Here is a 12,253-nt window from a genome sequence, read left to right as displayed (position 1 = left end):
TTCCGCTCGGGAAGTTCTTTTTTGTTGTTGTTGTTGTTGTTGTTATGGACGGCAAAGACTTTCTGGCAGTTACAAATAAATATTTTGCCTTTTTGGAAAACAAACGTTTTTGGGAAATGAAAAATTGGACATTACATGTTGGAAAACTAAGAAATGGTCATCTTTAGAAATTGCTGGGATGAATCTTCAAACGCTGCTTTTTTTGTTGTTGTTTTTCGTTTGTTAAGTCCGGATCAGTTGTGTTGACCGTCGACTTGCATTACATTGACAAGGAATCATTCGGACTGATTTGATGCAGGTACAATTTGCGTTTTCTCTGAATGAATAACACATTTTCGATCATCCTTTAAATGCAGTTTTCTCCAAAATATCCCGGTCGCTTTTTGGGCGTGGAAACTCTTCAGGAGTAAATTTAAGAAGACTTGGCTAGCTTGGTCTACTTGACAAGCACCGCGGCGACTTTTAGGAAGCGCGCGCGTCCACACGGGCCGGCTGAGTTCCTACGCTGGGCCGTTTGTGTTGTGTTTTGGGAGCCGCCGGTCAACCGCTGCGTCTCCTTAATTCTCCTGCCTGCCTGCCTGCCTGCAGGCCTCGGCGCATTTGGGCCTGAGCGGACGTCACTTGAGCGAGTGTGCGCCTTCATCTCATTTGTCTCCTGGAATTGCGTCAAGCGGTTGCCGCGGCAACACGCGTTCCCTTCGGATGACAAAGAAGATGCGCCGGCGCGCTCCGCCGACATCGTCGCGGCAAGACCGGGACGGGACAGGACACGTCCGCAATCGCTCGCTCGCTCACAGGTGAGTGCACGCCCGCCTCAGCAAAAGGAAGACCACCCACCCCGACACGTTTCCATTCTGAAATGGCATTTTGGGAGAAAACGAAATCATGCTGGGGAGAAAAGAAGGATTCCAAACTTGATGAAAACAAGCCTTTCAATATTTGCATGCCTTTTTCCCCCCTCGGCAAAATACACATCTTAAAATGTTGTCATGGGAAAATGGGACTTTGCTGTGCAAGTAAGAAGCCCTGCCTGCGTGCATGGTCTTGAACAAAGAAAGGGTGAAAAAGACTTGAATTAGTTTTCTTTCAAATCTTTTTTCAACGTGTAAAAAAGTTCATGTCAAAAAAAGAAGAAAAGGTAGGTTATCTTGGGAAAAATAAGTAAGCCTTTTCTCATTTTCTCTTGATTAAATTAAAAGCATGCAAAAATTTTAGACTTATCAGGTGATTCAAAATGTGACTTCCCATCTTGATTCAAAATTGCACCATTTCCAAAAAAGGAAAAATACACATCTTGATTTTTTTTTCCCTGGGAAGGAAAAGTTAAACTTTTTGGTGCCACACTAACCCGAATCAGCTGTTGGCATGCACGGTATATCAATCGGGCAACGCTCCGCTGCCATGCATCCGCTCGGGGAAGGACGCGGGCGGGCGGGCCGGACGCAGCGTCTCGTTCCCGCTGCCGCCGCCGCATTTGCCGCTCCCAAACACCTTGTTGCTTGGTTTGCTGATTTGATTGCTCAGGATGTGTGTGGACTCGGCTCCGTCCCGTGGCTACTGGTTCCTCTGCCTGCTCGCCTTGTCGTCGGGGACGCTGCTTCACCCGCGCGACCCACGCCACCTTCAGCTGGACGCCGACTGGTCGCCACTAGGTGAGAATTTGCCATGGTTTTTGCTTTAGTTTTCGGCACTCTTTTTTTTTTTTTTTTTTTTTTTTTGCTTTCCATGCCACAGAGAGAAGCCATGCCCCCGAAACCGGACGCCACTTGGACAGCGATGGAGACTTTCTGATGGAGGCGGAGTCCTATGACCAGGTGGGTGCGGCCACCTAAATAACCAATCAAATCCGTTGTTGTTGATTTTGTAGTTCGTGTTTTGCCGCGTATAACTTTTCTTTTGACGGCTGGCTGGGTTTCCGTGTTCCAGGATGAGGCGGCGGCGGCGGCGGCGGCGTCTTCGCGCGCCATGCGCTCGGCCCGCCGCTGCATCCGGCACCAGCAGTCGTGTTTGGGCTTGCCGCTGCCCTGCTGCGACGCCTGCGACACCTGCTACTGCCGCTTCTTCAACGCCATCTGCTACTGTCGACGCGTCGGACACGCCTGCCCGCCGCTGCCGCCGGCGCGTACCTGACACACGCACGAGCCAGAACCGCTCCTGGCCTGCGCGCACCTGAGACGTGCGCTTTTGACGACGCGGCACAGCGGACACGTTGCGGACAAGACGTGAACGCAGCTGACTCGCCGACATGCACCCATCGTCCTCCCTCAAACGCTAATCATTGGCAACTCGATCCTTTATATCGTGAACTTATTTCTTTTCAAACTTGATGTTGATTGGCGCTGACGCTATTGCTCATCTGAAGAATCATACATAAAAAGTTCTTTCAACACAAGAATTGTGCTTTTCATCAAAGGACGAGAAGAGTAAAACAAAGGAAGGAGTTGAAAACAACAAGAGTTGAAGCTCCAAACCAGAATCACATGATCAAGAACAAATTCATTGTTGGGGAGCCCGAGGACTGTAAAGGACTCGGTTGGCTCAGACGGGCATGTTTTTTGTTTTTGTTTTTGTCGGTCAGAAGCAACACAGGACATGCAAGCTATGGTTCCCAATGGCGACGAGAGTGCACGATGCAGCGCCGAAGTTGCACAAGCACGTAGATGACGACACGTGTCTCGCTTCTTCTTCTTCTTCTTCCTCCTCGGTCCCGACGTACGAAAATGGACGCTCGCCCCGTTACCGTTGCTCCCGTTACCGCTGCAATTCACGCGAGAATATAGACACGGGGAGGGACGTCACTGTCAGCGCCATAGACGCGTGTCCCTCTTCCCAATACGGCAGATTGATGTCCAGCATCAACATAAGAATCTTTCTAACAAACATTTTGTGAAGGCAACATTTGGTAGCCATGAACCAAGACTAAGAAGAGATGAGAAGAAATTGGGCCTTCTCTCATAGGCCGAACATGATACAAACAGAACGTTACAAACGCCCAGAGCAAGAAAAGATTGGCGCTTTTAGAGGCTTTATTGAACGTGACGACGTTGAGCCTAGTTGGAAGCGATGATCTGGTCCATCCAGGCGCGGAGTTGGGTGACGCGGGCGTAGACGCCGGGCATGGTGGGCGTGCACGTTCCGCTGCCCCAGGACACGATGCCCACCAGGGTCCAGGCGCCCGCCTTCTGGCACACCAGGGGGCCGCCAGAGTCGCCCTGCAGAGGCAAATAATCGTGTCGTCGCTAGCCTTAGCCTGTCCCGGCCTGAGACTAAGGAGCAGCGGGCATGCGGCGGCGGCAGGAGCCACTTGGCAAAGGGCCAAAGCGTACGCGCTGCCGCCGCCGCCGCTCAAAGGCACTCCAAACTGGAAGGCGGCGGGCCGGGGCGTGGGCCAAACCGAACCTTGGCCGGCCGCAAGTGGGAAATGAATCCCTACCCACCATGCAAGATGAGGCTCCGGAGGCTCCGGCGCAGATCATCAGGTCGGTGATCTTCCTGCCCCAGAATTGACGGCACCGCTCGTTGGTCAACAGCGGCAGGGAGGCCTGCTGGAGGAGGGCCGGCGTGTCGGGCGCTGAAAGGCAACGGCGGGCGGGCTCACCATCGGCTTTGGGCACTCGGCCCTACGGCGGCGAGTCCTCACCGTTGTGTCGGGTCAGCCCCCAGCCGGTGGTGACGCACTTGGTGCCTCCGGGGAAGTCATCTCCGGTTTGGGCCACGCAGACGGGCGACACGCGCATGTTCATCTGGGCGGGGCTGGCCAGCTTGATGAGCAGGATGTCGTTGTTGATGGTGAAGCCGTTGTAGCGGGGGTGCTTGAACACCTGCCGGACGACGGCGCCGTTAACGCGAGCCGCGCGCGCGCGAGCTGACGACAAAAGCGAAGCGCGTCCTCACCTTGCCCACCTTCAGGACCTGGGTGTCCTCGGCGTCGGACGAGCGGTCGTGCTCACCCAGGACCACGCGGTGGGAAGTCCTGCGAAGACAAACGGCGTCAGGCCGCCGTCAGTCGGCGGGCAGGCTCGTCGCCCCGGCCGGCGCTACCTGACGTTGCAGTGCGCCGCCGTCACCACCCAGTTCTCGTTGACCAGGGAGCCGCCGCAGAAGTGGAAACCCGTGTAGTCCTGAGGCGGACAAAAAGAGCACTCGTATGGCGTGACGGCCCTTGGCGTGCCCGTGATGGCCGATGGCGTGCCGGCGTACCTGCAGGGACACCTGCCAGGGCCAGGAGTGAGGCACCGCCTCCTCGCCGTTGACGATGCGAGAGTATCCCGTGATCACGGGAGGGATGTCGGGAGAGCCGCAACCTGACCACAAATGACGACGTTGTGAGGACCGGGTCGGCAAATGCGAGCGTGACGGCCGGCCGAGGCTAACGCACCGTAGGCGGCGCCGACGAAGGCGAGGCACGAGAGGATCCACAGGAAGGCCATGGCGACATCATGTCTTCTCCGGACAAACGGCTGGCTTTTATACAGATGCGGCTGGGCCCGATTGGAGGAAAACGGCGGGAGGGCGGGACCGATTGACCGACCGACCGACGTGAGAGTCCGGCCACATGGGATTGCGGGAAACCTGCAGCTGATGGGGGGGGGGGGTGCATCAAGGCGTGCGGCGACAGGTGCGTACGCCACGTCATGGCTGATTCATTCGATCTTTAAATGTTGATGGAATGATGAGTTCTTTCGATGTGGATATGGACTCATCCGAGGGGCATTGCTGCTTCCTAACCCTAACCCAACAAGCCTCACAAATACTTTTGAAATCATGTCGTGCTGGGATGAAGTTCTGCTGATCACGGAGGATTTATCGACATCCTTATTAGTAAGGGCTTCCTCGCTTTGCCCAACGAAGACGAGGGAATGATTGACGACAAATGGGAGGGACCGCAAGCGAGGACGCAGCTGGCTTTTTTCCCACCCGGCCGGGGGCTGCAGGAGCGGCCCGATTATTTCCGAGGACACGCCCGGCCGGCTCTTTGGAGCGGGTTCTGCCCAGCATCCGTCTGGTAGCGCTTGACTGTGATCTGCTCGGCAAAGGCAGACAGACCGTCAAAGTCCTCCGCCGGGTTTCGATCAATGGCCACAACGGGCGCCAATATCGGCTTTGTGACCGCAGTTTTTTTTATAGTTTGGCCGCCGAGGGTGCGACTCGTACTCGGGAGCGACTTACGTGTGATATTATGAACACGTGATGATTTCACATGCTATTTTCACCCTAAACCGCACGAGCGCCTGTGAAATCTTTGGAACTGCAACTGACGTTGGACGTCAGCGCCACATCTACTTCCGGACTCGAGTCAACAGAGTTGTTGATAAGTGACACCCATGACAAAGATTTGGATGGATTGAATGATTTGGAGTGACGACGCAGATGGTTCAATAAACTGGTTATTTACGCTGTAGTTATTTGATAACTTTGTCTACGTCGGGACATGTAACGTGAGCATAGCGTAGCGTTCAGCCCGTCGTTGCCTCTTCTATTTTTATTTGGAATTGCCTTTCAAGAAGACACGTCCGTTCATGGTGTTGGATTTGATCAAATCAATGACTCCCAACTTATAAGTTATGCCACTTATACTCTGGTGCGACTTATCTTTGTCTCCTTTCTTATGCATTTTATGGCTGCTGAGACTTATACTCCGAAGCCACTTCTAGTCCGGAAAATATGGTAAACGTGAGCCATTGCATCCCCGTGTCGGCGCTTCTTGTTATCCCGCCCCCAGGCGCATGGCTGCTTTGTGATTGGTCCACGCACCTGCCAAAATGGCCGCGCTCGGGACTAGATGAACGATACGTATTCGGGCCAGAATTCAGCTCACAGACACGGTTGGCTCATTTACAGCAAAACAAAGCACGCCTCCAACATTTACTTTACGGGTGCGCTTTGAATGTGTTTTATTAACGTGAGTGGTACACGAGTGGGCGCTTTGTGTCCTCGTGGCCAAGCTTTGGGCGAGTCAGCCGTGTTTTTTTTTCCGCTGCGGCAGCCATTTGTCACAGTGTCACAGTGTCGTTTGTTCTTTCTTTGAAAATGGACAATGCACATGAATCAACATCGGCCGGCGTCAAGCTCGTTTTCTCTGGTCGACGTCAAAGGCGTCCTAAAAGCAAACGCGGCCGCCGTCATGCGAAGCCCAGAGCTAGCAAACCATTGACGTCTAATGGTTTGACTTTCACTGTCTTTGCGAGTGCCCCGCCCGCCCGTTGCCACCGTGTGTCAAGCAAGCGCTCTGGCGACAAAGTTGGAGTGGATGCCAAAAGCCCACAAAGAAAAGCTTTTGCTTGTCAAAAAGAAAGCTTTGCAGTCCAGCTTGGAATAAAGTCAAAGCACAGCCATGATCCCATGCATCATTTGATTTATTGGCAGCAGCAGAGGCATTTGCGCGTTCAGTTGCTGGCCAGGATCTGGTCCACCCAGGCGCGCAGCTCGGTCACACGGGCGTAGACGGCGGGCGTGGACGTGGAGCAGCGGCTGCTTCCCCAGGACACGATGCCCACCAGGGTCCAGGCGTTGTCGTTCTCGCACACAAGAGGACCGCCCGAGTCGCCCTAAAGTCCACAAACGAGTGGGGGGGGGGGCGTGAAGAAGAAGAAGAAGAAGGTTGCGTGAAGCGCACCAAAGCCCTTCCCTCACCATGCAGGAGGTGGCGCCCTGGCCTCCGGCGCAGATCATCAAGTCGGAGATGTTACTGCCCCAGTGACGCTTGCACTGCTCGTTGGACAGTAGGGGAAGCGCCGCCTGCTGGAGCTTGTTGGGAGTGCCGGGAGCTGCAAAGACGGAGCACTTTAAAGGCTGAGGGAAAGCGGGGGGGGGGGGAATGGGAGAGAGCAGCGCACGCGTCTCGTGGCCACGGCGAGTTGCCCGCCAACCGCCGTGTTTCCACGACGACGCAAAGCCAAAACAAAGGCGGAGCGGATTGAGCGCACCGTTGTATCTGGTCAGTCCCCATCCGGAGGTGACGCAGGTCCTTCCCGGGGCAAAGTCGTCGGTGGCCTCGGCCAGGCAGACGGGTGACACGTTGGCGCCCAGGCGAGCCGGCGTGCTCAGCCGGATCAGGGCGATGTCGTTGTTGATGGTACGCGGGTTCCACTTGGGGTGCGTGAACACCTTGGAGGGGCGCAGCACCTGCACCGCCTCGTTGGACCCGTAACTCTTATCGTGCTCGCCGGCCACCACGCGGTGGTAAGTCCTGGCAATTTGAGCGCAGCCGTCACCGAAGGCCGGCGCCATTGGTATGGCCGGCCCCGACTCCCGTTGGCGGCGGCGCACTACCTGACGTTGCAGTGGGCGGCGGTCACCACCCAGTTCTCGTTGATCAGGGAGCCGCCGCAGAAGTGGAAGCCGTTGGATTGCTACCGAGAGAACGGCCGCGTTACTGACGCCGGCGGGCGGGCGAGGGGGAAGAGGAGGCGAGCCGACACGCTACGGGAGCGGCCACGGAAAGACGACGGGAGGAGCCCAAAGAAGAGCAGAAGCGAGAACCCAAAACGGAACAAGGATGACAAAGAGAAAGCCCGAGCCGCAGCGGGGAAGAAGCAACGGCAACCTGAAGAGGCAGGATGGCTGGCTTCAGCGGCCAAAAAAGAAAGAAAGAAAGAAAGCAGAGATCGGCAAAGTGACACCGGGACCGACGCGGCCGGCCGCGCTGACCTGCAGGGACACCTGCCAGGGCCACGAATGCGGGACGGCCTCCTCGCCGTTGACGATGCGAGCGTAGCCGGTCACCTCGGGGGGGGCGGCGGGCGTGCCGCAACCTGACAGACAAGAGACCAACATGAGGCGGCGTGGCGGCGCCAGCCGGGGGCTCCGTTCCGTGTCTCACCGTAGGCGGCGGCCACCAGAGCCAAGCAGGAGATGATCCAGAGGACGGCCATGACGACGACAGTGACGACAAGGACGGTGTGTCCCAGCCGCCGCCGCCGCGTGCTTTTATACGCCGACTGGACCAATGGCGGGGCGGCGCGCTCAGAGCGCAGCTGCTTATCAACGGGGCCGCTCGCACGCTCCCATTGGACGCCGCCGGCCGGCCGCAAGCCCAAACTCCACTGCATCATCACATTTGCGATGACGGTGCAGACTTATCCTGTGGCGGGCAAGGAGGCCCGCACCCACCCACCCACGCACGCACGCACGCACGCACGCGTCGCCATTTGCAACGACATCAGACTTCCCGGTGGCGCTCGGTGTTCCAAAAGGATCACCCGAATGTATTTGAACTCTCCAAAAAAAGCAAGCCGACAAACACCGTCACAAAGCGCGGCAGAACGTGGCCATGGATTAATGGTTAACTTTCCCCGTCGGCGCTTATCAGCGTGCCGATTGCGCGAAGGCTCTCTTTCCAACAAGCGTCGTCACCGGCAAATCTAATCACCGGCAAATTTACCGCAACCTGACGTGAGGCCGTACGGGACTTGTCGGTCTCTGACCTCTCAAACACTTTGGCACGCACGCACGCTCGTCTTTCTTTGTCCGAAACGAATCCAAAACATTTCTCGGCTTGCGTTGAGAGAAAAAGATCTAGCGCCGGCGCTGCAACTTGAATTGTAGAGGTGAAGGACATTTTCATTGTCCTACGTGTGACAAAAACATGATTAGAAAGACAGATCTGGATGAAGGCAGACAAAAGACTACAATATCCTCATCCATCTCCAGCCCTGACTGTTGTTGTGACTGGAAATGCTTGTTACTTGTTGGGAGAGAGAGAGAAAGCAGCACAAATACCAGAACGGGATGGGTTCAAAAGTGAAAATAAAGAAAAGAAAGGAAGAAGAAGCTTTTCAATGCTCGTCGTACATATCCAAAACAAAAAGCCAGGTGCAAAAAAGTGCAATATGGGAGTTCGGAGGAATGCCTCCATTCAGGAGAGAAACATGCAGCGCAGTGGCAGCAAAGAACAGAACAGCGTCATGCAACTACAGGAGCACAAACAAACAATTCCATTGATGCAATTTTACTTGGAAATAATATCAAAAAGAAATTCATGGCGGTTACAAATATAAAACATCAACAACAAAATCTTTTTTTTTAAACTGTTATGGAAAAGAGCGTTGCGCTCGGAGTCAAGTTGAATGATATCTAAGAGATGGCATAAGCAGTGGTCGAGGCTTTATTTTGAAATGAACGGCGAGTCCACCGGAACCGACCTCACAGTGGAGCCTCCAGAAAGCTACTCTTAACCAATGCAAGACGGCATGACGAGAAACCTACCAGATATTGCCACTGGCGGGCGCTCTTCTGCAGCTGGGAGGGACCGAGGGGGGGGGGGGAGAAAAAAAAAAGAAGCAGATTCTGATCCTGATCCAGCCGGCCGCCGCCGCTCCTACTGCAGGCGAGGGCCTCTCGCGCCAACTCGGATTTGTCCGCTAGTCAAACGGGTCCGTGAGGAAACGACGACGGCGGAACATGTATTCGGCAACAGCACAACCCAGCCGGCCAGCCAAAGGCAGGGTTGTGCCATCCATCCATCCATCCATCCATCCATCCATCCATCCATCCATCCATCCATCCATCCATCCATCCATCCATCCAGCTCGCCATCCATCCATCCATCCATCCATCGTGACAAAAGCTTGACCGAAATCAAAACATTGCATACATTTACGTCATATCTAAATACTTCAAAAACCTCAGACAGACAAAAATGCCAAAGGACAAGGAATCACTTGGAATGAGTGACAAAAAGGACAACTCAATCAAAAGATCAAATCACTCACTCCAGAGTCACCAAAGGAAATCATTCAAGAATGAAAACATCCACATCTTTATTACACTTCTTTGGATAGATGAAGCGAGCCAGCGAGAGCATATTTACACGGAAAGCCGACATTTGAGTTGTCTTTTTATTTGACTGACTGGAGCGGCGGGCAAGCGGGTCACGTCGGCGTCACAACGATGAGGACGGCGGCGGCTGAGTAGACAGTGGGCGGGCGGGCGGGCAGGCGGGCGGCGTCACAGCTCCTCGGCCATCTGCAGCAGCGAGTTGATGGCGGCGTCTTTGTCGCCTTGCTGCGCCTCCAGGACGGTGCGCACCACGTCCCGCTCCAGGTTGGGGAACATGTCCTGCAGGGCCTTCAGGTCCTCCTCGGCGCACGCCGCCGCTACGCCCGGCGCCGCCGCTGCCACCGACAGCGGCGCCGGGCCGCCGCCCTGCGGGTTGAAGACGGGCGGCGCGCCTGAAACGCAAGTCAGTAAAACCTCACTCCTTGAAAACAACAGCCCAAATTTGCACCCTTAAACATTGGCAAAAGTCGGCCAAAAAAGAGCGCAGGCGGCATTTTGGCCCATTTGAAAAGAGCCCATGCAAATTCGTTTTGAATGTCGGGAAGGGCCGGCCGGCGGACTGACCCGCGATGGGCACGTAGCCGACGCCTTGCTGATACACGGAGGGCATGAGCACCACGGGCTGCGTCGTCATCATCCCCGCCGGGAAGGACTGTGGCAAAAGACAACATTGGCGAGTTGCTCGCTTGCGTCGGTCGCTGGCTCGCCGGCGTACTCACCGAGAAGGACATGACCAGGTTGATCATGCCTTCCTTGTCGTCGCCCTGGCGGCCGCTGAGCGTGAACCACTCGTCGGCCGTGCCGCCCTCCCGCACGCTCTCGGGGATGCTCACGTGGGTCCACGCGATGCGGTCGTCCATAGAGAAGGCCCGCTGCGCCGACAAAGACGCAGAGCGTCAATCACGTGCTTGCCTCTGTGTGTAGGGAGGGGCGTAGCGTGTCCCTGCCGTGCCTCCTACCTTCAGGTGTGGGACAGTTGTCAATGTGTGCTGTGAGTCTAGGTCGTGCTCTTGCTAACCTTCTAACTTGCACCGAGTGCCATGCGAGTGAATGCCTGGCAGCAAGCGGGCAGTGAGACCCTCCCTCCCTCCCTCGCTCGCGCCTCTTATCTCACGCTTACCTCATCAAAGATCTCCAGGTAGAAGGAGTCGACGGCAGGGGGCAGCGTGCACTGGATGACCTTGTTCCATCTGGGGTTTTTGGCTCCATTGTGCGCCGTGGGCGTCTCGTAGACGGCGTAGCCCAGACGCACGCGGCAGTAAGGGTCCATGCGGGTCATGCCGTAGTTCTTGGCCAGCTTGGCCTGAAAAACGGGCACAGGCCGCGTGGTTCGCCCGAGGCAGCGCGAGCGTCGACGTTTGAAAAGTAAAGTCCAAAGGCAAAAATGTGGCTCTAGGCACATACTTCTCAATTGAATGAGAGTCATCACGTCTTTGTTTGTACTAGTTGGCTAGCGCAACTCATCCGACACGAGCTTCACTTTTCCAACGATCGCTCAGACAACGTCCGTCCGTCCGTCCGTCCCGAGTTATTCCCAATGTCTGGCGCCAGTCAAATGCTCTCATAGGCTGTGTTTGTTCGTTACCTGCACCACGGTGACGCTAAGTCGTCCCACGGTTCCGATGGCGCCGGCGTACTGCAGCTGTCGTGCGGCCTGCGCGTCCAACTGAATCTGATGATGGTGATGAGGGTGGGTCGGCGTGATGCGCAGGAAGTCCTGGGGGAGCTCTCCCACGTACACCTACGTACAATAGGCGGCACCATTTTAGGACTCATAAAGTGCTATGCTGTTTGACATGATCTTGGTGGTGAAGCGTGCACGCATGACATGACATGACATGACATGACATGAAATCGTCGTGCGTCATTCTTGGCGGCCGTTTGAAGTGAAGCATGCACGCATGACATGAAATCATCGCGTCCAACGTGCGTCATTCTTGGCGATTGACGATGATCTTATTTGCTTGTAACAAGTACAATCAAGAAGCACATTTGCACATGCTCCTATTTGGGCTCACAGCGGACATCTCAGTGCAGACGCTGAAGAGCAATGCGGTTCGTTCAATGACAGAAAAGGCGCTAACAGCTGCCCGCTGAGCAGCCGGCTAGGCAAGACACAGGCAAGACACAGGCAAGCCCGGTTAGCAAGCAGCCAGCTAGGCAAGCCACAGGCAAGCCACAGGCAAGCAATCCCCCCCCCCCCCCGAAATGATGCGCGAGATGAGGCAGGCCGTGAGCCACTTGGACATGACATAGAAATGGAAGAATGACAAGAATGTGAAAATGGCACAATACTTCTCCCCGCTGCGTGCTGACGGTGCTCGCCATGTTGTTGTGTCGCGACGCTTGAGAGAATCTTTTGAATTTGGAGCCGCTCAAAACAAACGTCAACTTCAAAACAAAGCCACGACTTCCTGGAATTGGGGCTGACCCACCCGGAAGCAGATGAAGCAAAACGGATTGACGTCACACA

The 12,253-nt window shown here is 55.4% G+C and overlaps 4 protein-coding genes across 4 annotated transcripts; 1 reads left to right on the top strand and 3 right to left on the bottom strand.

The window, feature by feature from the left end:
* The first annotated feature begins 55 nt into the window (after positions 1–55).
* agrp (agouti related neuropeptide) lies at positions 56–2,383 on the top strand. The gene is made up of 5 exons (XM_085908147.1): positions 56–298; positions 589–797; positions 1,525–1,652; positions 1,735–1,814; positions 1,927–2,383. Exons 1-5 carry the CDS (start codon positions 293–295, stop codon positions 2,128–2,130), a joined length of 627 nt encoding a protein of 208 aa, XP_085764273.1. The 5' UTR covers positions 56–292; the 3' UTR covers positions 2,131–2,383.
* A 625-nt stretch (positions 2,384–3,008) lies between these two features.
* LOC147059776 (chymotrypsin A-like) lies at positions 3,009–4,430 on the bottom strand. Its single transcript, XM_085908146.1, has 7 exons — positions 4,379–4,430; positions 4,201–4,304; positions 4,042–4,121; positions 3,895–3,973; positions 3,641–3,821; positions 3,438–3,571; positions 3,009–3,212 (listed from the first exon to the last, which is right to left on the bottom strand). The coding sequence occupies exons 1-7, from the start codon at positions 4,428–4,430 to the stop codon at positions 3,051–3,053; spliced, it is 792 nt and encodes a 263-aa protein (XP_085764272.1). The 3' UTR covers positions 3,009–3,050.
* Positions 4,431–6,338: 1,908 nt separating this feature from the next.
* Positions 6,339–9,189, bottom strand: LOC147059775 (chymotrypsin B-like). The gene is made up of 6 exons (XM_085908145.1): positions 7,823–9,189; positions 7,651–7,754; positions 7,273–7,352; positions 6,927–7,189; positions 6,634–6,767; positions 6,339–6,548 (listed from the first exon to the last, which is right to left on the bottom strand). Exons 1-6 carry the CDS (start codon positions 8,052–8,054, stop codon positions 6,387–6,389), a joined length of 975 nt encoding a protein of 324 aa, XP_085764271.1. The 5' UTR covers positions 8,055–9,189; the 3' UTR covers positions 6,339–6,386.
* Positions 9,190–9,746: 557 nt separating this feature from the next.
* Positions 9,747–12,253, bottom strand: tollip (toll interacting protein). The gene is made up of 6 exons (XM_085908617.1): positions 12,076–12,253; positions 11,366–11,521; positions 10,901–11,083; positions 10,500–10,652; positions 10,345–10,432; positions 9,747–10,172 (listed from the first exon to the last, which is right to left on the bottom strand). The coding sequence occupies exons 1-6, from the start codon at positions 12,106–12,108 to the stop codon at positions 9,949–9,951; spliced, it is 837 nt and encodes a 278-aa protein (XP_085764743.1). The 5' UTR covers positions 12,109–12,253; the 3' UTR covers positions 9,747–9,948.

Source organism: Syngnathus leptorhynchus, chromosome 3 (assembly GCF_054491065.1).
Source record: "Syngnathus leptorhynchus isolate UIUO chromosome 3, UIUO_Slep, whole genome shotgun sequence".
In the NCBI taxonomy this organism is placed as follows: Eukaryota; Metazoa; Chordata; class Actinopteri; order Syngnathiformes; family Syngnathidae; genus Syngnathus; species Syngnathus leptorhynchus.
The sequence above is the reverse complement of the archived record's forward strand: the minus strand, read 5'-3'. Positions and strand labels throughout refer to the sequence as shown.

Coding starts and splice junctions, on each gene's coding strand:
- agrp (XM_085908147.1), top strand. Junction 1,653..1,734: donor CGCCGACTGGTCGCCACTAG/GTGAGAATTTGC, acceptor TCCATGCCACAG/AGAGAAGCCATGCCCCCGAA. Junction 1,815..1,926: donor AGGCGGAGTCCTATGACCAG/GTGGGTGCGGCC, acceptor TCCGTGTTCCAG/GATGAGGCGGCGGCGGCGGC.
- LOC147059776 (XM_085908146.1), bottom strand. CDS start 4,430: ATGGCCTTCCTGTGGATCCTCTCGTGCCTCGCCTTCGTCGGCGCCGCC. Junction 3,974..4,041: donor GCGGCGCACTGCAACGTCAG/GTAGCGCCGGCC, acceptor TTGTCTTCGCAG/GACTTCCCACCGCGTGGTCC. Junction 3,822..3,894: donor AGGTCCTGAAGGTGGGCAAG/GTGAGGACGCGC, acceptor GTCGTCCGGCAG/GTGTTCAAGCACCCCCGCTA.
- LOC147059775 (XM_085908145.1), bottom strand. CDS start 8,054: ATGATGCAGTGGAGTTTGGGCTTGCGGCCGGCCGGCGGCGTCCAATGG. Junction 7,353..7,650: donor CCTGGCAGGTGTCCCTGCAG/GTCAGCGCGGCC, acceptor TTCTCTCGGTAG/CAATCCAACGGCTTCCACTT. Junction 7,190..7,272: donor GCCGCCCACTGCAACGTCAG/GTAGTGCGCCGC, acceptor TCAAATTGCCAG/GACTTACCACCGCGTGGTGG.
- tollip (XM_085908617.1), bottom strand. CDS start 12,108: ATGGCGAGCACCGTCAGCACGCAGCGGGGAGAA. Junction 11,084..11,365: donor TTAGCGTCACCGTGGTGCAG/GTAACGAACAAA, acceptor CCCGTTTTTCAG/GCCAAGCTGGCCAAGAACTA. Junction 10,653..10,900: donor ACCTGGAGATCTTTGATGAG/GTAAGCGTGAGA, acceptor TTGTCGGCGCAG/CGGGCCTTCTCTATGGACGA.